This window comes from Columba livia, chromosome 1, assembly GCF_036013475.1.
Source record: "Columba livia isolate bColLiv1 breed racing homer chromosome 1, bColLiv1.pat.W.v2, whole genome shotgun sequence".
In the NCBI taxonomy this organism is placed as follows: Eukaryota; Metazoa; Chordata; class Aves; order Columbiformes; family Columbidae; genus Columba; species Columba livia.
In genome coordinates, this window is record NC_088602.1 from 125,408,491 (window position 1) to 125,434,193 (window position 25,703).

At 42.5% G+C, this 25,703-nt stretch overlaps 1 protein-coding gene across 4 annotated transcripts in view; it reads right to left on the bottom strand.

Moving 5' to 3' along the window:
- The window catches only part of MPZL1 (myelin protein zero like 1), a 38,811-nt gene that overhangs the window by 6,046 nt on the left and 7,062 nt on the right, over positions 1–25,703 (bottom strand). Inside the window, exons 2-6 of one of the 4 annotated variants that reach the window (XM_065076830.1) lie at positions 16,183–16,343; positions 12,666–12,879; positions 9,928–10,060; positions 6,543–6,648; positions 4,840–4,890 (exon numbers count right to left, since the gene is read on the bottom strand). In XM_065076830.1, coding sequence (XP_064932902.1) covers positions 4,840–4,890; positions 6,543–6,648; positions 9,928–10,060; positions 12,666–12,879; positions 16,183–16,343 — 665 coding nt within the window. Of the gene's footprint in view, positions 1–4,839; positions 4,891–6,542; positions 6,649–8,304; positions 8,379–9,927; positions 10,061–12,665; positions 12,880–16,182; positions 16,344–25,703 lie in introns of all 4 variants that reach the window. The other 3 variants (XM_065076839.1, XM_065076848.1, XM_065076856.1) reach the window with 3 other exon arrangements.

A 25,703-nucleotide genomic window follows, 5' to 3' on the forward strand; every position in this document is an offset into this window, starting at 1 on the left:
CTGTCAGGAGCATGCCAAACAGCACCATTTCCTCCCTTAAAAACTGTTACGGCTGCTTGCTTCTCACAAAAAAGCCGAATCTAGAATCCTTTGATCTGAAAAGCAGCAATTCTTACGTGCTATGGAGCAAAGATACATGGCTTAGTCAGATGCATGCCAGATTTATTATTCTTCAGAGGAACTGCACTACAGATTTACCAGTAGACAGCAGATTACGCTTCCCATGCTGCCACTCAAACCCTGTAAATCCCAGCGCAGCTGTACCACTCAGATAACAAGTGAGAGAACAAACCTGCAGCCACCTTGTGACACCAGTCACTGCCCAAGCAAGTGATGGGCCAGAAAATACTGAAATGGTGCAGTAATGCAGAATTCTTACCAGACTTCTGAGCCAACCCAGGTAGTGAGCACCTCCACAGACACACCGGGCAAGCAAAGCCACGCGCCTTAGTTACATTTGCTGCGTTGCAGTGAAGGACACTACAGCACCATCTTTCAGCAGAGCGTGCAAACGTGCCAGCGCCTTCCTAGAACACCACGTCCTCCCAAACGCAGCCCACAGGAGAGCAAACCACAGGTATTGGAGACGGACTCGGGACACGACTGCAGCCTGTAATGGGCAGGTACCCAATGAAACAGGCAGGACCCTTGTGGAAAGGTCTGACCTGCAGCTCCCATTAGGCTGCAACCACCTCCCAAGTGACCTGAGCAGAGAGACCACACATCCACACACACCCCACACATGCAGTAGGGAAAGGGACTGCCCTGCCTGGGGGTGAGGAAAATGACAGGGAGAGATCTTTTAGTTCGGTTGTGGCTTTTTTAGCGGTTCTTGCTTCAAAATAATTTCATCTATGTTAACTCTGTTTCCCCGTTGTCCCAGGAAGAAGTATCCTTCACAGGCATTTCTCCCACCTCCTTCTCCCCAGTACTTTTGGCATCCTGCCAAACTAGAAAAACCTCTCTATGGAACTGACCCAGAAATCCTTCTTTCATCCATCTTCCAAAGCAATTAGGGGGCAGAGACGAAAAGAGACCTTCTGTACAGGACGTTAAATCTGTGAAGGACCATATAGGTGTACTTTTGCACAGCTGCTACCCCAACACAATAGCAAAGCATGCACCTGCTAAATACTGTTTCCCCGAAAATAAAACAGGGTCTTTTATTAATTTTTGCTCCAAAAGATGTGTTAGGGCTTATTTTCAGGGGCTGTCTTATTTTTTCCATGAACAACAATCTACATTTATTCTTGAACAAAAAAAAAATATCAACATTTATTCAAATATAGTCATGTCAACACATTCTGGAACATCACCATAACTCTGATCCATGTGTGAGAGCCCAGCACTTGCCAACCCTTACTGTTTTGGGTCTTGTGGGGTCTTTTGAGTGAGATTCTTTTGGGGGTGTGAAGGGTCTATCTGTCCTGCTGCACTGTATTGCCAATTAATTTTACTTTTTTACATGTATAGCTGCCTGAACACTATTTAAATTGACTTTTGTTAATGAACTGTAACTACGGCTTATTTTTGGAGTAGGGCTTATATTTCAAGAATCCTAAAAAAATCCTGAAAAATCATCTGGGTCTTATTTTCAGGGGAGGTCTTATTTTCAGGGAAACAGGGTACACCATTCTCTTTCAGAGGTAGTTTAAACCCAAAGTTTCTTCCTTCCAGGTAAAGCATTTCCCAAGTGACAAAGAAAAAATGTAGAGTAAGGAGACTGATGGATGAAAATTTGAGAGCATATATAACATGCTGAATATAAATAACAGGCTGAGGAAATTCTAAAAAAAAAAAAAAAAAAAATTTGCATTTAAAGTGTCACTAGAGCTACTTTTTTTCTTTTTTCTCCTCTTTTTTTAACTCGCTTCTCTCATGTTGTTCTGGTCTCCAACATTATATCAGGATTACATTACTAGTTCCAATTAGAGTGCAGTGCCTATACAAACCTTAAGGCAAAGTGACCCTAAGGTTTATTTGTAAGCTATTCTGGAAGTCTCATCTGCCTGAAGTGATAGTTCCAGGATATGAGAAATTCAGCACTTCCTATCAGTTTAAAAATAAATAAATAAATAAAATCAGTAACCGCACAAAGTACTCATTATGGCATTTCCAGTTTTATTTCAGTAATTCTGATGGGTCAATTTTCTATCACACGAGTTCATTCAGGATCGGTCATCTTACCACTATTCTGATTTTATGCCACATTTAATAGTTATTTGGCTGTAACCAGCATGTTAGGTGGTGGTAGAGAGACTGACTGCTGTGATCGCCTGATCCACAAACCAAGCAATCTGGATCTGTTCACTATCACCTAAAGAACTGGTAGATTAGCTAACACAGAGAAAAGGAGGTTGAAGGATTTATTATAGAGCTCCATCTATTTGATTTGCTGATTTTCTAGCTGATTATAATCAGTACCAGGTCCATTTTTCCAGCATTTCATATTCCCCAGTGATCTGAATCTTTGTAAAGACTCTTCTTCCACAAGTGAAAGCTTCAGTAAAAGTCCAAACAATTCACAACTTTTGCCTAATCCCAAATAAGATCATTCTGACTCTTCAGAACCAGAAGACTGACCAGCACTGCCACATAAAACACAACACTTCCCTAAATCTTGTAATATTTCCATTCAGAACAAAGGGAAAAGAGTAGCAGCAGTACTGATACCTTGCTAAAGGTTTTTCAGCAAAGTTTGATTTTGCTTTGTCAGCTGACAAAGCAATTTCAAATCACAGCAAAGAAAAAGGAATTGCAAAGTTAGACCACCACAGTATAAGAGTGGTCTACAGTATTTTCAGATTTCTTTTTAGATTCTGAAAGATGTTGCAAGTACCATAAATTCCAGCTCCAGGAAATTTATCTGAGATTTAAATCAGGATTCCTGGCACCATGAACTGCTCCTTCTCAGGGTCCTGGGGTCCAGTTAAAAGCCTGGAACAGAGCTTGAACAGAGCATGTTCAGGTGCATCTCAAATCAGAAAAAGCAAAGCCAGAGATCTGCATTTTATGCAGCTTTAGTGCTTCCCGCTTCTACATTGAGGCGCATACCCGCTTACTGTAGATGGGTTTCTGTTAGATGGACATTTGTTATTGAACAAGCCAGGCCCAAAGGAATTTCAAGGCTACCTCGGAAAGCTGAAAACAGGACCTGCCGTGGGGGTGAGGCAGTTCTACAATAACAGGGCCTCACCACGATGTAAATCAACGGACCGATCAGCAGTGAGACTCCAGTGCATGGACGGCTCGTGAACATAGATGATATCCAATTAGTGAATGCATGCTTCCAGCGCACACACATGATCAGAGAATACTTGCATATATAAGGCAGCTTGTTTCTGTAATAAATGGCTTTGCGTGATTCACATTGAATCAGAATGCTGAGTCCTTCATTCACTCCAACAGCTTACGAGCTCTATACCATACTGTTCTGTACATCAGAAATGCACTTTCACTGAAGCCACACTTTAAGGTCAGTGGTTCTTCAGCCTGCCCAGAAATGAATACGCAGCTACTTGCAAAGCACAAAGACAAATGGCAGCCACCTTGGAGTTAGCAGATCTTGGGACAACACACACCTGCCTTCCAGTTTGCTTGCTGCAAAGCAGATTACTAGCTAAACACAGACATCCATCTGGGAAACACGTATAGTTCTTGCCTTTGCTGGAAATGTTTCTCTTACTCATCCAAGCAACAGTCATGGTAGAATATGAGTCACTACGGAATGATGGCATGGAGAAGAAACACCACATAAAAACTTCACAGGATAAAACATACCTGCTGAGAAGGAAGACACAGTGAAAAGAAGTGGAGTTGATTCAACCAGCTGAACATTCACAGAATCAGACACACACATTTTCAGCACTCTGGGGCACTCCAGAGTATGCAAGGTCCACACTTCATAAACTTGCACACAAACCACAAAGGAGGTGCAGGCTCAAATGCAAATTCAGCTGAGAAGCCATGTGGACAAATACTTCATCACAGGTTCTTACGCTGACACATAAATAACAAAATGAATAAACTTCATTTAATAAATGTAATTTAAATGTCACTCCTTGAGAGTGAACACCTCTATTACTGTTTTTAACTTCCAGAGGCAAGGGTTGTGTATTCATATCCACAGTTCTTCACCAGTGAAGCACAAAGCGTTCAGCTACATCCTACAAAGTAAAAGGCTACAAGGAAGCCCACAGGCCTTTGCTGTCCGACGGGAGCACTGACTGCATGAACCACTGGTCTAAAACCGGCAGACAATCCAAGAAACAAAAGTGCGCCTGAACTGGCAAGCAGCCTGCAACAGCTTCTGGGAACTGTGAGGAACCTCAATATCAGCATTTCACAACAGCTCAAAAGCTTGAATACTACAACTAATGTATTGACTGCCAAAAAAAAATCAGGCTTTACTCATACATGATGCTAGATTTCAAATATGTTAATTTGCACGTTGATAACACCCTTAAAAAAAGAGACACAAAACACAAAAACACAATGGCTAGAAGTTAAAAATGTAAGTGTAATCAACTGAAATTTAGTTTCCTTACTGATTTAAACCATTTGTTCAAAATCTGATCTACCCTGATTCTACTGTGGATCGTTTTAAAGAAAAGTAAATATGTTTACTTGCTGTTCTGTAAAGATGGGGCAAATGCATAACAGAAGGTAGAAGAATCACTGCTACACATGTTTGCCAATAAATCAAAATCCAGACAAAGCTCTCTTTGCCTGACAAAAAATATTCAAAAACTAAAAAACTAAACAAAACTAAAACCATTTCCTGTATTTTTCCTTTGAGGTCAGAGTGTTCACACTTCGGGTTCTCCCTTAGGAACTTACCTGTGGGAAGACTCTGGAGGACTCTGTCAAGGAATAACCAGACTGGAGTGACTACAGAAGGGCAAAAGCACACCAATTCTGAGTTAGATTTACTCTGACATGTTCCTTGCCCTACACTGAGACCCAGAACACTGGGGACACAGAAGGGTGAGGACACAGCAAGCTTTCACACTACAACGTTACAAACTAATTCTGCTTTCAAGATGTAAGCACAGAGCTTCATGTAGCTCTCAGGGCACTCGCATGTACTGCTTTGTACCGTGACAGTAATTAGATAAAGCATCTTGGTCTTTTGACCAGGGATGTTGATCCCAACAGCTGCTGCAACATACATCCCACACATAGGCTTTTTAATTTTTTTTCCTTCAGGGGGAAGACTGGAAACACTTGTTTATTTCACCCATTCTAGAAGCTACTCCCATGAGCTAGAAAATAAGAGCTTTATATAGGCCTTACAGGCAGCCTGCTGCTACTAGACCCACTCCAGTCAAAATCTGAACTATTTTTAAATCTTATAACTTCAGCCTGTCTCCTTTACGTTCTGAGAATAGGTGTTCTCTCAAGTCTGTAGGTAGCTTTGTGGGCCTATGTGCTAAAATTCAGGAAACACTGCAGCTGCAAAGAACTATGCATTTAGAAAAAAGACTGTAAACCAAACAGAGTAGGGACTTTGACTTCATACAGCTCACTGCTAGCACTGTATTTTTGTGCTGTAGCGCTAACACATTTCCATTATTTTGTCAGGAGAAATTAAGAAACCAGGTATCAATTCTGATTTAGAAACCCCTCAGTCCACACACTACTCTGCAGACACTTGCTGAAAGGCCACTAATTAAGAAAAAAAACAAATCCATTTTGGACTTAAACTCACTCAGGTGAGTTTTATTACTGGGGATAGATACACGAATCAAGAGACAAGAAACAGCTTACAAATACAGAAATCCTGTATATTGTTAACAGGCACTCATGTACTGTGTAGGATCCCTGTCTGACTTATGCTCTTCCGCCTCTGACTAATTTCCCATGGGATGTTAAGTCTGAATGAGATCCACCTCCTTTCTAAGTCAGCAGAAGAACCTTGCCAACACCAGCACGAACAAGACAAAGCTTGGCAATTCCAAACCCATGTAAGCCGAGTGGCTCAGCAGACGAGAGCTCTCAGCAGCAAGAGTCATCTTCAAACTGATCATTGCTGGCCACTGTTTACATTGCGCTGGCTCATTTCTTCGTGAAGGAAGAACATGCCACAGAGCATGCACCTTCACAGTAAAACTCCTCCCCATTACAATCCCAGAACAGATTAGGCAGCTCTATCCACCGGATGTGTGTAACACCCAGTAACATTGTCTCTACATCAAACAGCTACCCACTGCCCTCTCCTCATCCTTGCCAGGCTCTCATCCTTGCACTTCACTACCACTTGTGTATGTTAACACACAAGATCAGAACCATCTTTTTTTACACATTAGTGCATCTCAATTAGTATCAAGATGCTATTCCTTCAGTTCCACTAAGCGTTCTACAGCAGACTCCCCCAGTCCCAGCTCACTGCCCATCCCTTGTTCAGAGTAGACACCTTTACCCTGCAGACCTCAACACCTTAACAGAGAACACCTGGTTCATACATCCCACCCTGCCTTTGTTTCTTCCATACCCACACTCTAGGAGGATCCTCCTTTGGGAAGCAGCAGGGAGCAGTTTACCTGGTGTGATCTGGCGGGCACGCTGTTTACCAGACCCTCTGTGTCGGAGGGCAACTTCTGTGGAGCCTGCTTAACCGGTGACATCAAACGCTCAGATGTACTGCAGCTGACGAGGTGGCAGAGCAGAGTTTGCACGACAATGTTCAAGAGGCACAGGGGAAAAAAAAAAAAAGGAAATACAAAAACAACAACAACAAAATAAAAAAAAGTGATGGCAAGATGAATGTGGCAGATTATGTCAAAGTAAAAATGAACATAATGGATTCTGAAATAAACACATATAATTCTCCATCTCTCCCCAGACATTCCTTCCTCCCAGAGTCTCACTGGTGAGCAACACAAAGGAAAAACTATTAACATGGGACAGCAGCTCCTCCAAAACTCCTGTTCCCTAGATATTCCCATTCAACCCGCCTAAAAACATACGTGTTTTCTTCACTGAAGCTTCAGACTCAGTTAACAGTGGTAAACAGCAATTATCTTCTAACTATGAGCCAAACAGTCCCAGTCACTGAGGCAAGTGTTATACCAGTGCTACCGTTAGTGCAAACACTTGCAAAAGCCACCCACTCTCCATACCAGACTACTACTTCCTACCCTACTCCACATTAGTTCTCCTCCTGCTTTTGGTTAGGCTACAATCCCAAAATAATTCTGCCCACTCACAACAGACATTAGTCTCTGGCATAATTACTTTAAGAGTCACACGCGACATGTAAGCTATGTGCTCTGATACAGCTACTTGAATATCTGATCAGACAAACCTTGTATTTTAAAGAAAACTGTCTTGTGGCGAGGACCAACACCCTTAAACAAAGGTTGCCAGTTTTCACTCTCTGTTTGCTTCTTTCCATCTGCTTAGAGCTGAGCATATGAGCAAATTCCCTTAAACTTAATGCCAGTAGCTTTTGGGTAATGCAGTAATGGGCCCCTAAATAGTAGGTTTACCTCCTCATACCCAAGCACCCAGGGAAGAAAACGAACCAACTCCTTGACAGCAAACACAGGAGTCCCCTTTACCACCACAGCCCTCTAAACACTGGGCATCCTCTCCCCCCATCTTTCCAGACAGACAGTGTACAAAGCAAGTACAGAAACAAACAAATGAGGACAGTGACATTAAGCAGACCATCTCCTCAAAGGGCAATCATTTTTTATCCTATGGTAAGCCTAACCATTGAAGACTTAGCTCTTCATACGTGCAGCAGTAAGGAAAAAAACAAAATACTGCCCCCAGCCACCACAGCAAGGAGCTTCTACTGTCTCAAAGTAGAGGCAAATTAGCCCTTCTGTTACCAAAATGATGTAGTCATTAATGGTTTGGTTTATTCACGAAATTCCTCAGATCTACACTATCTAAAAGTCATAACGCAGTTTTAAGTAACTAATGCACTTAGATCACTGCAAGTTTTAAAACACCCGAATTGTCTGAGCCAGAGGAACACTTAAGGGGAACTCACTCTCATTTTGACACAGAAAGGGCTCTGAATTTCCTGTGCTTTAGTCAATGCACTGGCAAGTTCCCTGTTAGAAGAGATGGAGGGACACCATCTGGGACAAGAAGCAATCCCACCCCACTTAGACATGAGACAATGAAACCCAAGCACCCAGTGAAATGCATCATCCCTTTGCCAACAGATTCCAGCACAAATTACAGTGAAGTTATGTTAGCAGAGAGCTAGCTGGTTAGTCAGCAAAGGAAGAGGAATGTGTACACACACACACAGAGGTATTAACAGCAACCACCAATTTGATTAGTTACCATGGTGTCTAGTGGGACTGGAAGAGAAGACCCAGCCCTGCTACATTCCCAATCTGGCGTCTATATCAGGATCTCTGTAAGGAGAGGAAGGTAAGCAGGATCCGATCCCAGCACACCAAAGCAGAAAGGAAAAAAACAAAACAAAACACCAAAGTCAGAGCACGAACGGAGACCGTGGCCATGCAGGGGTTCCAGATGCCGCGCAGTGCCCCAGCCCACCTCAGTTCAAGGCAGAATGGTTAACTAAGAATAAGGGTATCTCACCACCACCACACACTGGGTTAGCATCATGTAGAAGACAGTCCGTAAGTTTGGTCACAGCACACTTGGCTTCTCTTTACATGTCATGCAGAGCTGGCATGGTCAGTGAAAGCAGTATTTAAACTTCAGAGATTACTTTCCCAAGAGAGTAGTTATACCTACTACAAGAAACTACAGTGCATAAACTATTGCTCTAGGCTCAGCACTAACTCGTGTCCTTCAGCAGGAAGACACTGGAGGGCAGGTCGCTGGGAAGCAAGGCAAGCAGACCACCTCATGCACACTGTTGGTACATGACGCTGCAGGCTTCTCCTCAGTTCTTAGCGGAAGGGGACATGCAGAAAGGGAAAACCAGGCCTTCCACACGATTTTGAGCACACACAGCCACCTTTGCTGTATTTAGCCTTACCGCTGGGCAATAGCCAACTCACTTTCCCTAAACTCTCCAACTAGGAAAACAATAGGGCAAAGTTTAATTTAGAAATTCCCACAAGTTTATTTTTGGAGATATTTTCTTTTATCCCACAGGCAACCCAAAGAACCTGCAGGAAGCAGGAATATTTGTTGGGGAAAGAACAGGAGAAAGTTATAAGCTTGGGGTTTGTTTCTAAGACTATATATGCAATTTTCATTCTTTCTCACAGAAGCAAATTACCAGCTAATTAGAGAGAAGAAGAAAAAAGGAAGCACCGCCCCCACCAGCACCAAGTTCCATCACCACAGGACTCAAGTCTGCCTTTGTTAGGTCTTGTTGCTTTTTCATATGATCACTCAAAGATTTGGGCTTCACTTTGGAGTTATCCTCCTAACACTGAAAACCTTGCAGGGATGGTAACAGTTAACAAAAACCAGACAGTGAATGAGAATGGATATAGAGTGGCTATTCCTCCCTTACTTTGAAGTGTGGTGATGAATGGGGTTTTGGGAAATATACTCCAGGCTCAGAAGCCAGACATCAGTAACTGAAAAACCCAGTCTTAATCTCAACACACAGCATTCCTTAAAAGTACACGTGTGGCACTTCTTCTTTGGGGGCCAGGGGTGGTAGGGGGAAACAGGGCTGGAAGAAAGGGGAGGGGAACAGACTAGGGGATCTTGGATTAAATGTTCTTAGGGCATACATGCTTGTGGCTGGGGATCAACTCCAACATTTAGTGATTTTCAGGTGCAACCCACAGTCAGTAGTTTTTTTTCCACGCACAGTACAAAGATAATCACCACGTGTTCCACATGGCCATACCCTATCTCTAGCCATGGTTACCAAGACTTGGCTGAAGCAACTCCTACCCCCCCCAAGCCCTCCCCCTCTGATCCTGCTGCTGTTCCTCACATCATCTACAGGTGAGGTGGGAGATCTCTTACCCAGAGTATCGTTTTTTAGAGTTGTTCTTTCTGATGACAAGACACACGACAATAGAGATGAGCGGTGAGAGACCTGTAACCGTACCGATGACTATCCCTGCCACCATGGCAATGGGGAACGCAGGCAGGCTATCTGGGGAGAGAAGGGAGAAAACATTCAACTCTTCCGCATACCCTGTTTAACAGAAGTGCAAAGCACAAATGTTCTTGACCTTGGGTTTGTTTAGAGGAGAAGGCACTACTGTAATATCCAGGAATTATAACATGCAGCCTAAGTGGCAGTGATAGCAGGCAGCCAGCAGAATAATGTATGAACAGAGCATACACCAAGAGTGTTCTTAATGTCACTGTCCTTCAGAAGAGAGTTTATAGTGAACCAAGAATGTTTACATGTCAGGGAACACAAGTGACACTGAGGACAACCCCATCTCATTTTGTATCTGAAGGCTAGAAAAAAAAAAAAATAAAAAAATTACATTAATCTGCCAATTCCCAGCAAGGCCAACAGGAAAAAGGCAGGCACACTTGAAAGCAGACTTGAGCACAGCACATCGCTAACCACCTATGAGCACCTGAAGGCTCAGTGTTCTCTGGGCAGCATGCAGCAGACAGCCTAGTTACCACCCATGATCACTCTTAAGACTCTGGTGTCTCCAAATAGATCTCTATACATTTTTAGAGAGTCTTTCTTTTCCTTCTTAAGTCAGGTTCACGGTATGATACTAGAAATAGGCTTATAGGAACACAGTATCTCTTTACTCACGTTTTCCCCAATATTGTTCTAGGGGAAGGTAGGCCAAGAAAGAGCAGCCAGAAATAAAAGCCAATCAGAGAATGAGTACAAAAGACTTACAAGATAAAGAATACACAGACTACCTTTATAGCATTTCCCAGTAAGAAGCAAAGTCCCTCCCCTTCCCCCACATCATGTTTAATGCAAGAAACATCTTAGACCAGGGTGTTTCTTACAAGACTCCATGCTACACTAGCTACTTGCACCAAATACAAGCGGATCAGCACAAGATCCAACAGGTAAAACATCATACAGAGAAAAATCTTTCTCAGATACCTGTATCTGATTATCACAGAATTGTTGAGGTGGAAAGGGATGTCTTGAGATCGTCTAAGCCAACCCCCCTGCTCAAGCAGGGTCAGCTAGCACAGTTTGTGTAACACTCTGTCCAGTTTGGTTTTGACTATGTCCAAGGATTCGAGACTCCATAACCTCTTTGGGAAACCTATTCCAGTGTTGAACCACGGCAAAAATATGTTTTCTTATGTTCAGACAGAACTTCCCATGTCTCAGTTCACGCTCATTGTCTCTTATCCTGTAACTAGGCACCACTGAAGAGATTGGGTCAGTCTTCTTTAGATCCTATCGATGTACATAAACACCTGGTAAGAGGATCTCCCTGGGCCACAATTTAGAGGAAGACATCCCTTCTTTCCAGAACCTTTCAGCAGCTCAGAAATCCATCTGCTCTTAAGGAGGAGAGTGCTACAAATGGTCATACTTTTCAGGTACATAAGACTGAGAATGTGCTTGAGCCTCATGCAAAGATATAGAAATTTATTTTGAGGCATATTGAGTTTCCTAGTTTCTGTGGTTTTTCGCCTTTTCAAGTGCAGGAAGCACTGACTTTACCAAACCAGCAGTTGCTTTACTACTTCTTCACAGAGACTGTCAATATATTTAAGAAAATAAACTGACCCTATTTTATATAGACTGATTCAAAGTTCCAAGAAACAGAAAGCTCTAAGTGGCAGCAGGACCTCCAGAGGTCCCATCCAACTGATACTGCTCTGTGAAGAGAAAGGTTAGATATAGACCTTGCCTAAGTACATGGAATGACCAGGGTACGCACCTGTTATAGCAGCATTACCATTCTAATTAGAGCATACATGCAGGTATCTTCCCTAACATACTAAAATCTAATGGCATAGTTCCATCAGCACTACCATTTATGAATTCAACATTTATTCTTGTCCTTATTAAATATAAATTTGGAAATCTGATCACCCTAAGAACAATTTCATTGTATGAACACTCACACTTTGGCTGACCTCCAGCTTAGCTAGAGGCCAAGAGAAATAAAAAGCCAAATTGACATACAGAATCTAAGTGCTCTTGAACTCTGATCATTGCTACCAAATGCTAATCAGAAGCCTTAAATGACTGCAAGTAGCCAGCCCTTGCAGTTCATAAGGGTCACCAGGAATACCGTAAGAATATCTGAGTAAAAGAGATTGAATGCACATCCAACACCTTTGCATTGAAGACAGTAACATCTCACTGCCTGTCAGTACGTGCTCAGGCCAGATTATTAGTTCTGTTTTCCAGTATAAATATATCAGATGGATTCCAAAAAGAAGAGTCTGCCACTTTCTCTCCTTGCTCCCCAGATTTCAAAAGTCATCCTAACCCTTGATATAGCATAATACATTAAAAAAAATAATAGGAATTTGAAATGAGAAGATGGGTTTTCACCAAAGCTTCCATCAGCTTTGGCTAATACTTGTTAAAAACATAGGAATTAGGGGGTATAGAAGAAAAGGGGATGACATTCAGTTTTTTTAACAGCTGATAGAACATTGGTTCGATTATTAGGACCTGGAATAAGAGAATAAAGAAGACAGTTGTTCCCTCCAGGCTACTCCCCCACCCCCAAGAAAGATGATATAGACACAAGCAGGGGAAGGGAAAGGAAGGAACGAAAAAAATCATATAGGGTGAATACCTTTCTCCACAACTCTAACTCGGATTTCTCCTGGTTTGACAACAATGTCAGGTGGGTTCTTGACATCACAAATGTAAGTGCCGTTGTCCCGGAACTGCATGTTTGATATACTGATAGAAGCATCTTTCTTGTTAAGATCTCCAGCCCAAGTGATCCTGTCTTTAAATGGTATGTCCTTTCCAGGGTATGGCTTTCCATTAAAGTAATAGAAAAACTGTAGTCAAGGAAAAGAGGATATAAGAACAATCCAATTAGTGATTAGAGAGCTATCATGCTTCTCTCACTATTACAGCATTCTCCCAGAATTCACTGTATTATACACAGCTAGTATTTGAGATTTATTTTTCCTCCTGCCTCATCACTTTAGTCTAACTTGTTGCCTCTCTATCACACAGCCATGCTATGACTTATACCTCAATCATACTACCGCAATAGATTGCAAGTTACAGCTTTCTGTTGGTTGGGTTTTGTGGTTTGATTGTTTGAGGCTTTTTCTCTGGTTTTGGCGACATAGGGTTTCACAGAAAAGGAGGTGGGGGAAAGAGAAAAAGGCTGGTAACCTGGGAATAATTCAAGAACAGTTCTGGATGACAGCTATCTTTCAGGCACAGGAAGCCTTCTGCATCCTAGTAGGAAAAGGATATCAAGTTACCTACATTGTGTTTTGCTGTGTGTTACTTGCAACTGCAGCACAGCTAAATTAACACGCAATACCCTCCTTCCTTCCACCCCACAAAAAAAAAATGAAAATCACATCAACAATTTAGAGTGTACCTAGCTGTTTTCCAGAAACCTTCACAGTGACTAAATATAACTGTTTCCCATTTTTTTTGGTGACTAAGTTGCCCGTTGGCCCTGCACTCCCTAGACATGACCAAAAATCCTCAAAGAATAAACCTGTTTAGTACAGTCTGAGGGGAAAGTGTGTCTTTCCTTGCTATACCTGACCAAAATCAGAATTTACAGCAGTAGAAGCACACAGACCTCTACAGGACAACTCTGTTTTCAGACTTATAGGATGTTTGAACACTGGCCATTAACCCTAAGGGAGGGATCAAGGCTGTATTGCAGGAGCACGTTTGTTCCTAACTTCACATTCTGAAAGAAAGCAGGACAATCTTAATTCAACCAAACTCTCTTCAGTTCAGTCTCCAGAGCACAGCTAAAGAAATTTAAGAGAACATTCCAGCTTCCTCTTTCTAAAGCCTTCTTTTTGACGCAGTCTCTATGCCACAGAACAGACTGCTTACAAGTCAGTCCTCATTCCTTTCAAATCATCTCTCATCTCTTTTCCTGTTCCTACCCTTGGTCTGAGGTTTGCCATTCCAACATCCTTTCTATCAGACAAACTCTCTGAACATCAGACCCGATCATTCGGCAGCACAAACCTTATCCAGATCAGGTATGTGCACACGACCACCTGTTGTGCTGCAGTCAATCTGACACTTATTTGCTGTCTACAGGCTACTACAAATCCAACAAGGTATCTCATCTGGTAGGAAGTCTGCTAGGACACAGCCATATGTAAACATTTCAGAGGAAATCTGCATCAGTCTGAGGTGTTTCCAGCTGGATTATAACCTTTAGCACAGAGGCACAGCATTACCACAGCCCTGCACACGGGGTGGAGAGTCATCCAGCTGGAAGTCTAGAAGGCAAGACACAGATCCCTTAGCCCTTTAGGTGTCCTTACCTGGGGGAGGAGAAATCACAAAGTAAAATATGTCCTGAAACAACAAGCTAAGTGACTCAAGTCACCCCATGCCTATGATTAAGTGATTCAACATGAGACTTCTAAAGCTGACGGGATTAGACTGGTTTAAAGTGATTGTGAAACTCAGCTGTCATCAGGTGTTTCACTCACACAGAGATATCTCTATAACCTGGGTATGTGCAGGGGGGAAGGTGACAAACAGGGGAAGCTTTGAGTCAGGTCAGCCTCACACCATGGCTACAAGATTGCCAGTGCTGATCCTAAAGAGGCATAGGACCATCCTTTTCAGAAGCATGGACTTAGCTCAGACATAAGCTGATCATGAGATTCATCTTTGAAATCAATGCCCATCAGGCCATGTAACTGACATGACTTGGGTTCATAAAAAAAACAAAAAACATCTTCCCTCTATACCTTCCCCAGCCCCTCAAAAAACACAAGAAATTAATGCAGGGTTGCTTCTGCTCAAAGATAATTTGTTTTTCTCTCAGTAATGCCAATAACTACATCTGGGTAGAATGTCGAAATTGACTTCACTTCAAAAAAAATTGTACTTCCTGAAGTTGTATTTCTGCAACAAGGAGTTTGGCCAGTGATGCAGAAAGGGAAAGGCAAAACAGGATATATGGTGGATATTTCTATGGGGAGCTGAAAATATACAAACGGATGGCTTCTTTTCACCTGTCCTGTTCAACAGTGGCAGGAAATATGCCCTACTTCCTTAAGCTTTTGCCCAGCTTCTGCTTTGGCTTCCCAAAGAGAATATCTCCCTTTTCAAAACTAAATATTTATTCACTGAGAGTTCAGAAGCTGATTCTTCAGAGCTCTGTATATTGAGCAAGATACCCATACCCTCTTTTGGATCATCTCTACTCGGAGCATTGGAGGGCTTCTAGAGTTTAAATCATCTCATGCCTGCAGCAGAAGGAAGGAGACAAATACTAACAGGCTGAGCAACCTGCTGTCCCCACATCTTCCCTGCTACCCCAGAGTCCCTTGTTCCGCCTCCTCCAAATTCTGGCTCAGGGCAGGGCATAAGAGGGAAGTAGAAGTGTCAGAGAGCTCAGACTCAGATGTGCACAGCTTACACAACAGAGGAAAAAGACAGCTAACAACATAACCAAAGCCTGTCTGTCCCATTCTCCATGTGTCTGTCCCATTCTCCACAAAACCTTTGAAGGTTCATACCCACACTTGGGCTCAACATAAAGGGAATCAGTGATGGCAATTATTATTAGCCTAAGTCACTTGCTACACTGATTTTTTATTTGTCAGATAACTAAATAGGAGGATATAATCGTGTACTGATTTGAACAATTTGATTCTGTTCCGAAATCAGGGAGACTGGTCTTATTTTAAGCCCTTTCAAATAGAGGTTAAACAGTATACAAGCAGAAAATAAGCAACACACATAACACACAATGTAACACTGTAACAGTGGTAATTCAAATTCTGTCACTGCTATCATTCACTGCACAGCTCCACAGCTCATTTCATGTGCAAGAGGATATAGAACTTTAAGATTCCTAGATGCTCTTCTACTTCATACGTACTTCATACTGCACCAACACCCCTTTCTTCTGACCAACAAAGTACATTTTACAGGTGTTGCACACTCCAGCCTTTGCAGATATCTAGCAATACTAAACTCTAAAAAAGCCTCCTTAAAATCAGATGGAGATAAGACACATGGAAGGAGGCTCCAAACTGTATTTGCTTGCTCCTCAGAACCAGCTAGAAGATCTTTTGCCCACTTCTCACAGCCTCCCCTCCCAGGTTTGTTCCCCTGCAGCCGTTCCTTACTGAGATACGAGTTGCGGCTCCCTCTGGTTGAAAACTCCAAGAAACAGATGCTGCACTGCTGATCACTTCCACAGATGTAAATGTGCATGGAAGCTTTGCGTCTGTCCCATTCTCCACAAATATCTCCTCCGGTGTGTTGACCTCTACTGCTGATACTTTGACTGTATGAGAAAGGTAAAGAGAAGAAAGGAGGAGAACAAGCGGCATCAGTGCTGTTTGCAGAACCAGGGAGTTGAAGTGGTAACTGTTCATGTCACATTGCTGGTAAGGGGAAAAGAGAAGAGACATCAACAACTCCCACAGCAAGTGCGTGCACAGACATTGCATCATACCCGCAACACAAACAAGTCTAGAGCAGGCCCGTTCACTTCTCTTTCCTTGTATTATCTATTACAGGATGCTTTCCATCCGCAGATGTTTCCCCTACAACAGTTTGTGGAAGTCAATTCTGTGGTGCAAAAGACGAGTTTCAAACTCTTTCCTACCAGCTGCCAGCAGACATTGTAATAAATAAGCCCCACGGGAGGAACTAACATCTTGGACACAGCTATTACTCAGTTTCCTCTCTGGCTCACCTCTCGTTTTCCATCTCCAGTTGTTCTCAGCTGTAGGCAGAACAAAAGCTCACCTCCAGAAAGCTCTCTGGCTCCCAGCTACGCCATCTGCTTCTGCTCTCTGGCATGCTGCAAGGTCTTCATGTGCAAGACCTCATAAATAATCACTCAGCCATAGTCCAGAAGCATGAGAGTAGTTTAAATATTTTCTGCCACGAGGCTTATTCACAGTCAGAACAACAAGCAGACCACAAATGCTCCCCAAATTTAAAGTAATCAAGGTTAACATTGTGCTTGTACTGCTAGTTTTCCTACAGAGTAAGTGAGTTCAGCGTGATTCGAAAAACTTGAACGTATTCTTTATCTGATACCTTTTAAAGTGCAAAGACACTATCCCTGTTCAGATTTAAGCAGAGATACATCTGCACATTCACTCAAGTTTATGTTAAGAAACAATGTTTGAGCTTGTGGCATCACAAAATGTCTTTCAGCATTTGTGTCACATCCACGTGAAAGCAAAAATTTAGTAAAAACACTGTGAGTAGGTGCACATGTGATGTGCACCCAATAACTCAAATATAAGTTTTGATTTGCATTCAACCATGGTTTTTAGCACAGAGGTGGTACTAGTAATCTGCTTCTGACCACATGATTCTGTGTTTCTGCGCTATAATACTTAAATTCAGGGGTTTTCCTCCCTTATTTTCCTGCTCGTTCAGTATCTTAGCTTTGAATAAACTAGCTCCTGAAGCAGGCAAACTCAAGTAAAAGACCTCAGAGGACAACAGTTAAACAAACAAACAACACAGTAAGAAAAACGCACCTCTGTCAGTCCTTAAATCATAGGGTTTATGCGTTTAGTCAGTGAGAGCTACCAGTTGAGCAGCCTTCAAAAGCTAGATAGGAAGCTGCTTTAAAGTGATATGATTGTTGTGAGATGTCACATACATGACTTTAAGCCTCATTCCTCAAGAAAACAAAGCTCACGTGAGCCGTGCCACTTCCCATCTTCCTGCCTCACCCCGAGATGACCGAGTCTATTGGGCAACTCCATCTGACCAGCCACGGCACAGGGGCACAAATACAGGAGGCAGCGGCAGCCGGCCCTGCAACAGAGACCTCCAGCCAGCTCTGGAGCTGCACATCAGTCAATGAAATGGCTGAAGAATGAAAGAGATGAGAATGCCCTGGCCACCTGGGTACACCCCACAATCACTATGCACATGTCTTGGTAGGAAGCGCTGCCTCTTGCCCGACCAGCGCGGCGAGCCAGGGAAAGGCAGAGCACATGCCCAGGGGACACGGAACAAGCACAGCAGCACTCCAGGGGTGGGAGAATTAAGCATACTGGTTTAATTACATTAACCAAAAGCAGAAGAAACCACCATTCATTCACTTTGCCATTGAGATTCTACGCTGTTCCCTTCTTAAACTCACTAACTCCTCAGTCCCATCGTGTCATCCCTGGCCCCTCGGACTTCCCTGCCATCACTGCTCTCATTCCCAATGAGCAAAAGTGCAACAGCACCCTAAGGGAGGAGGATTTTCATCAAGAGGTTATATCAGAGCTTCCTTTCTCTCACACGTACTTTATGGGCCAAAAAAATTACTCTTTTGTAAAACAACTACCAAATATTTATTTGGAACATACAAAGGCTCCTAGCAATGCAATGAAATGAACTCAGAGCTGCTGTGCTTTATGTATTTTTTTCCAGCTAATGGAGTAGAAAAGAGAAAAATATAAACTCCATTGTTTTGAGTCCAAGTCACAGAACAAGTCTCCCTTTCAAGCATAAAACAAGCTAGATGCCCTCAGCATTTGTGTAGGAGGAAAAGAGTCTGCACAGACATTGCCTGCTCGTACGTGGTACGAAGAACTCGCCACACACAGACAGTGGGTAGCACAGATCTGCTTAATCTAAAGAAGTCACTGTTCTAACTCACTAGCAACCCATGAGAGAATCACAGCAAAGCAAAAGAAAAACAAACAAACAAAAAAAAATCTAACTTCTCCCTACAGCCTGGGAAGCAGAAACTATGTAATCTTGCACAGATATTTCCAGCAAGTTTAACTTTCATACGTCCCACTGTTGTCTCAACTTCATGTTTTTCTTTGCTCGTTCTCTCCCCACAGCCTACATTTTATTTGCTTCAGACTTGTTTTGTAAAGTGTGAAGAAATTTAGTCTCTTTCACGTAATTTAATCTTTTACGAGCATGTGCACTGTAAAACATGAAAACCCAACTTGTTCTCCATGTTTAGTGGCACCTGCTGACAACTACATAAAACTGACCATAAAACTTTCCCCTTTCCTCTTCCAGTGTGTACAGCTTCAAAAACTTTTTCCTGCCTCCATTGTTTTTCTCACCCACCATCAAAATCACTGGAAAAAAACCCACACCTCTGCCTCTTCAGCCATTTCTTTTTCATCTCTAGTGTTGCTGGAGCAGTTTTACTCCAATTATATCAACACTCACTAGGCTAAACTTTCAGCTCCCACGCTTCAACTAAAAGACTCCATCCTCATCTTCCTTCTCGGATAATCCTCCTATTCTTAAAATAGGAAATGACACTCGTACTCCTACTAATTTGTAATCTTACTACTCTTACTTGCTTACTAATCTTTTCTTATCGTTCCCATCAAGGATCTTCATTCTTCATCAGTGTTCTCTCTATTCTCAAGTCTCTCCTTCCTCAGCATATTGTCTCATCTTGCAAAACAAGTTCAGCTCCCACCACTGCACTGACTACTCAGATCTGTGGCTCTGCTCAGGATCTGTCTACTTATGTTCAAAGAACAGTCTTAGTCTGACATCTTTGTCGATCCTAAATTGTCGGCTCATGCTAAATGGGACTAAAACAGAGTTCACTTCTTCCCCAGAGCCCTCCATAACTGCATTTATCACCATGGACCTGCCACATGTCTCTCCAACTCATCATCTGTACAGCATTTTTTACTTTGAACTCTTCTGAGGTCAAGGTGGAGTCTTTCAGAGTTTCTAACCACCCGCTCAGCTGACACAGGTCTAAAAACTTCAGTTTACATCTTGAGCTTTGTTACTACAATGTCCTTTTTGCTCTGGACAGATGGTCAGTAACAGACCAGTGAGTACTGCAGTTCCTGGTAACCAACCTGCTCCATGGTTGACATTAAGAAGACATCACATATGCAAGATCACTGCTTTCTTCCATGAACTGACTATAGAAGATGTAGTACTCAACATATGCATGCCTAGAGCAAGCATTATTCATTATTCATACAGTGTCGCCATCAAATCAACTTCATTGACTCAATATTGTTTTAACTTACTTGCTGCGAACGAACAAGACCTTCCTAATTCTGAAGGTGTAGCTCTCCAGCAGCTTAAGCAAATCTGAAGATGCAGAGCTTCTTGATTTCTTCATAATACCACCAGCATGTCTGCCAGCTTCCACGAAACAAGTGAAAAAGCTACATGTTTTCAGATAGCTCAGCCCCAGCCCAGCTCACAACCTGCAGGCACTGTGCCAACACTGAGATGCTTAAGAGGGACAACGCTACACTGCTCTGACACCACCCTGTGGAAGAAGCCTTTCCAGTCACCAAGCAGCAAAGTATGGGAAGACAAGGTCATTCAGAATGGATAGCAGACAAGCATTCGGAACCATATGAGTTTGCATCTAGTTAATTAAACACACCGTGGTTAACTAATCAGCTTTTTGGTGAGATTAAGAGCAGTCAAGCTCAGTTTTCACCAGAGCAACATGAAAGACTGGTGAGTTTAACAGGTATATTTGAAACAGGGTACACCTTGACCAAAAAACTCTCAGAGAAGATGGCCAGTCGCTCTCTACAGCACACTGCTGGGAGTACTCCTCACAGATGTCCTCTCCAAGGTGTCTTTGGCCAGGTCAGCTGAGACTCACCACATCACATGTGCTGGCAACTTAATCTGCACAGCCTATGTGACCAGCTATGCTACAGGTCCAAGGCCAAATTCTTCCCCTTGTCTGCTACCACTAGGTGCTTACATTCAAACCTATATCCTCGATTAAACACAATAATACACAAATTATGGTCTACTCCCCAAAAACAAGTTACAAGGTCATGGCTTGATGCAACAAGGTTACATAGAGTTACAGAGATTCACCTATGCATGCCACGGTCATTTAAATTACACCAAGCAATCATCCCTGTTTCAGTATTAAGAGATTCCTGTCTCCAACCACATTACAGCATTGATCTCATCAGACTTTTCAAATCCACATTGTAGTACCTTCTCCTAAACACTGTCCCTCACACTTGGAGGATCTGCTCAAAAACTGCAAGCTTATTTCACTACCTTCAAGCCCTCTTAAATGCCTCCAAAACATCTGGTAACAGCATCTGTATAAATCCAACAGTGCCTTAGCTTCCCAGTACTTGGAGAGCAAAGCTTACTAAAGCTGAAGTGGTTTTATTCCTACTTTTACTCGTATCCCCTGGTTGCTCACACTTGTTTCATGCTGGTTTAAGGAAAAAAAAAATATATATATATTTTTGGCAAGCATTGTTTTATTCTACATTTTGGTATACAGAAATATGGCCCCTAATCTACAAGGCAAAGGTTGAAAATTTGGTTTGGTAGTACATAACAAGGAAATCCTTCATTGCAGTAAAAGTTTACACTAATTAACACACAGATAGTTAATTTCTTTGTAGACCACAGTCTCCACTGAAATCTCGCATCCAGTTAAAAAGTTATGTTAATTACAGCCATGAACACACCAAAATAAACTCTCTTCCCCTGGATCCAACCCACCTTGGTCACTAGGAGTCTTAACAAACCAAGGATGGAAGCAACTAACTGCAGTCACAGACATCTAATTTCCACAAGCACAAACACAGCCTAAGTGGAAGCTTTTATCAGATTACTAAATACCAGATGCTTACAGAAAAGTGTCACACTCCCCTCCTCTTGAAATGGCTAGTCATCAGTTTATTAACTAATACAAGCAACTTGCTTCATTTACCTTAACAACACCTGGTAATACAGTCATTTATACAATTTATAAATAAAGGCTATAATGCATGAAAGATCGGGAAATAATCATAAAGTCTGATAAAAGAAAGATTAAAAAATTCAGACAGGTTGTTACAGGTTAACAAGTTGATGACAAGAGTCACAGATCAGGAAAAAAGAAAGAAATGCTTTAATACAACAGAGTCTGAGCAGTTCATACTTAAAGGTCTCAATAAAACAACAGAAAAGACAATGTATCAATATGTACACCATGGTTTCTCCAGCAGCCCAGAAGTTTCATCAGAAAGGAGGATGTGGGATTTGCCAATGACTAGGGGTCATAAGTCACAAAAACAATACACCCTTGTAAAACCGTGCTTTCATTAAGGAATACTCTTACTTAATATCAACTATGTTGTGCAATATGAGTCTACTGTTGACATTACTCTCAATTACCACCACATGACATATAGTTCTTTCTCCCACGAAGCACAATTTCCCTGTACAATCAGCATGAAACAACAACAAAACCCCAAGAAAACATTTCAGAAAAACAGCACAAATTTGCAGTCTCCTGCTGCAATTATAGGCACATATGTCCCCATAGGCCATCATTTCTTCACTGTAGATAAAACACCTGGTGGAGAAATCCCATCTTTCATGGTCTCAACAGACAGGAGCAGACATGCCCAAATTGTTGCTCTGAAACTCCACAAGATCGGTTAAAGCATCCAGCTGTTGGATCGAATTTTCACACAAAGAATTCACTGACATCATCTAGCCTTAACATGGAAGTTAAATACATGCCAGCCATTCCACCCAAGAGCAAACCATACTGTATTTTGTAAGGACAACACATAAGTACTAAGGAGCCACAAATATCAGTGTAACAAAAAATAAGGCTGTCTGACCATCTCCACACCAGAAATCCATCATGGGATTATCTGGTCTGAAATCTAATTAGGTGTATAGATATAAAAATGCATATATACACGTATATTTCTACATATACATTCTTTCATGTCATTGTGGTGGTTCGATCTTGGGTGGCTGCCAGAAGTCCACCCAGCTGTTCTTTCACTATCCCTTCCCAAATGGGACAGGGGGGAGAAAATATGATGGAAATGCTCATGAGTAGAGGCAGGGCCAGGAGATCACTTACCAATCACTGTCCCAGGCAAAACAGACTTGACTTGAGGGAAATCAATTTATTGCCAATTAAAATAGAGTTGGATGGTGTGAAGAAAAAAAAAAAAAAAAAAAAACACAAGTCCAAACAACACACTAAACTAAAATACCTTTTCCCCACCCTTTTTCCCCCCTCAGCTCAACTTCCTTCCTTCATTCCAAACACCTCTACCTCGTCCCCACTCTCAGGCAGTCAGGGGGAGATGGAGGGTTGTGATCAGTCCATAACAGCTCCTCAAACCCTTACTTGCTGCAGCATGGGTTCTTCCCATGAGCTTGCAGTCCTTCAGGAAAACCTACCCGGCCTGGGGTCATTCATGGACCACAGTGTGGATATCTGATCCATCATGATCCTCTCCACGTGCCGCAGGGCAACACCTGCTCCACCATGGTCTCTTCCAAAACTCCCAGGGCCTGCAGAGGAACCTCTGCCCCAGTGCCTGGAACACCTTCTCCCCTCCTCCTTCTCTCACCTTGGGGTTTGCAGTGCTATTCCTCACTCTTTTTCTCCCCTCACTCATCATTGCCTGTGAGGTGCTTTGTGGCACTTTGTCCTTCCTTAAGCAGTATCAGCTCGGCTGAGGGGCTCAGCTGTGCCTTGCAGTGGGTCCAGTGGAGCTGGAACTGGCTGTGTCAGGCACAGGGTAGCCCCAGATGCTCCTCACAGAGGCCGTCCCTGCAGTCCACCACCACCAGTTGACATTTACACCCCATACATTCGTGTACAATACAAAGAAACATCAGCTACAGAAATGATGACTAGACAAAGTCACACCAACCAGTCTTGATATCTCAGTTTCAAAGCAACTAGAACTAAATTCTGCTGCCTCAAAGGAGGACAGAAGAGTTTAGTTTCACTCTCAAATGCCAATCACCAGAACAGCTTTTTGCTGCTGCCACAACAGCTCCCCAGGTTGCCAATCTCATAAAGGAATTTGGGCTGCTGAAGGAAAGAGATCTTCCTGTCTTCAGTATAACAGTCAGTACTACAGCACCTGACAATATCTACAAAGCAGAAAGAAAAGCTGCTGATGCCTAACCCATGAACACCTACCACCTCCTGCCACCTTGCTGCTGGGAACATCCATCCCCCGTGCAGAGACAAGCTCAGGAGAGCATCTGCTAACACAACATTCACTCTCTCTTGTCCTCTTTGCACATTCAGCTAAGCTCTGCCTGACTCAATGATGAGGGGAAAAAAATTGCATCTTGCCACCCCAAGCGAAAGGAAAACAGTTCCACCGAGAAGCCTTATGCAGGCTGCAGCAAAGCTGTCAAAGCAATCAATAACATACATGTATCTCACCCTGCATACCTCCAAGCACCTACTTCGACAGAACTGAAAGACAAGTCTTCAGAGTCACCAAGCTTTGGTATCACCTTCTGCTCCCACGATATAGTGTCAGTTTTTCAAGTGGTCCCTCCCACGTGATGCAGAGCTGCTCATGGTTCTACCAAGATGCAGAAGAACCTACGCTGAGATTTACTTCTGAAGCCCATGCTTTTAACTAGAAATGAGGAACAAGCATGAGACACAGCAAAGAACATCTGAGCTCCCTTCCCAGCCAGGCCACAGATTTCCTGTTCAATCCTCAGAAAATCATTTTACTCTCTCTCACCTTTACTCACCCTCTCACCCTGGAAAGCATAAAATTGAGATGGTTGTAAAGCTGACAAGATCCTTGAACAAATAAGCATTCTAGCTGCACTGCTTCATGTGCCAACTGCAGTCAGTCACATGTCAGGTTTGGGCAGACGCTTATTCAGTCTCGAGGCAAATAACACCTAGCGCTGTTCTAGTAACTCTTCCTTGGGGATCACAAAACAATGCTTCCCTACCTATACAGGAGACTGGGACACCAATCAGCAGCTGAGGTACTTTACAAACCAGACATCATATTTTTGCATTAAACAGCCCTTCAGTGGTTTTTCTTCCACAACCAAGTAAGTTTACAAGTGCTCAAATTCAAGTAAACAGTTCTTGTTGACAATGTCAAACCAAAACTGAGAAAAACCCCAAGTGGCAGGTTAGGTAAACCCATTCAAAGCACAAAGGGTAACTGGAACAGCTGATGGCAGCTGTTCTACCTCTAATCTTGCAATACTAATGTAATCACTAACAAACAAAGCAGATTACTCCTCAGGTACAGGAAATACTCCAGAAAATGGGAATTAAGATTAAAGAAGGGCTACGGGGAACAAGAATATAAAGAGTACATCTTAGAAGAGCCTACTTGAAACACATCAAGTTTTTTCCACCAAAAAAAGGATGTCACTAAGCTTGCTTAACTAAAGAGCTGAGAAAAGCTGGGTACACATGCTCAACACATGGCAAAGAGTGTGAAGAAAGCATCCCACTGTCACAAACATTTCCTAGAATTAGTACACCAATCCACTAACATGGTCACAAAGTCTACTAAACAAATGAGAGTATTAAAGATCAGAAGTTGTAGACAAAAAAAAAAAAAAAAATAAAATTTTTAAAAATCATGGTGTGGAAAGTAGAGATGGAGATGTCACTGGGTGGAACGAAAGCTTTCCTATAGGTCAACACTGGTTGTTAGTACTATTTCAAGCGAAACTGTGTTAAAAATGCCAGTCATGTTGCCAACTGCTGATGGCATGCAGCATTTTTTTGACAAAATCTAGCATCAGCAGTGTGGAAACTACCAATTTCCAAAATAAACTAGACGGCAGAATTTAGGATGTAGATATGCAAATGTCACAAGGAGATACAGTGCAAAAGGCTACACATCAAACAGACATAAAAAGCTGTCCTTTTTTTTCCCCCTTTTAC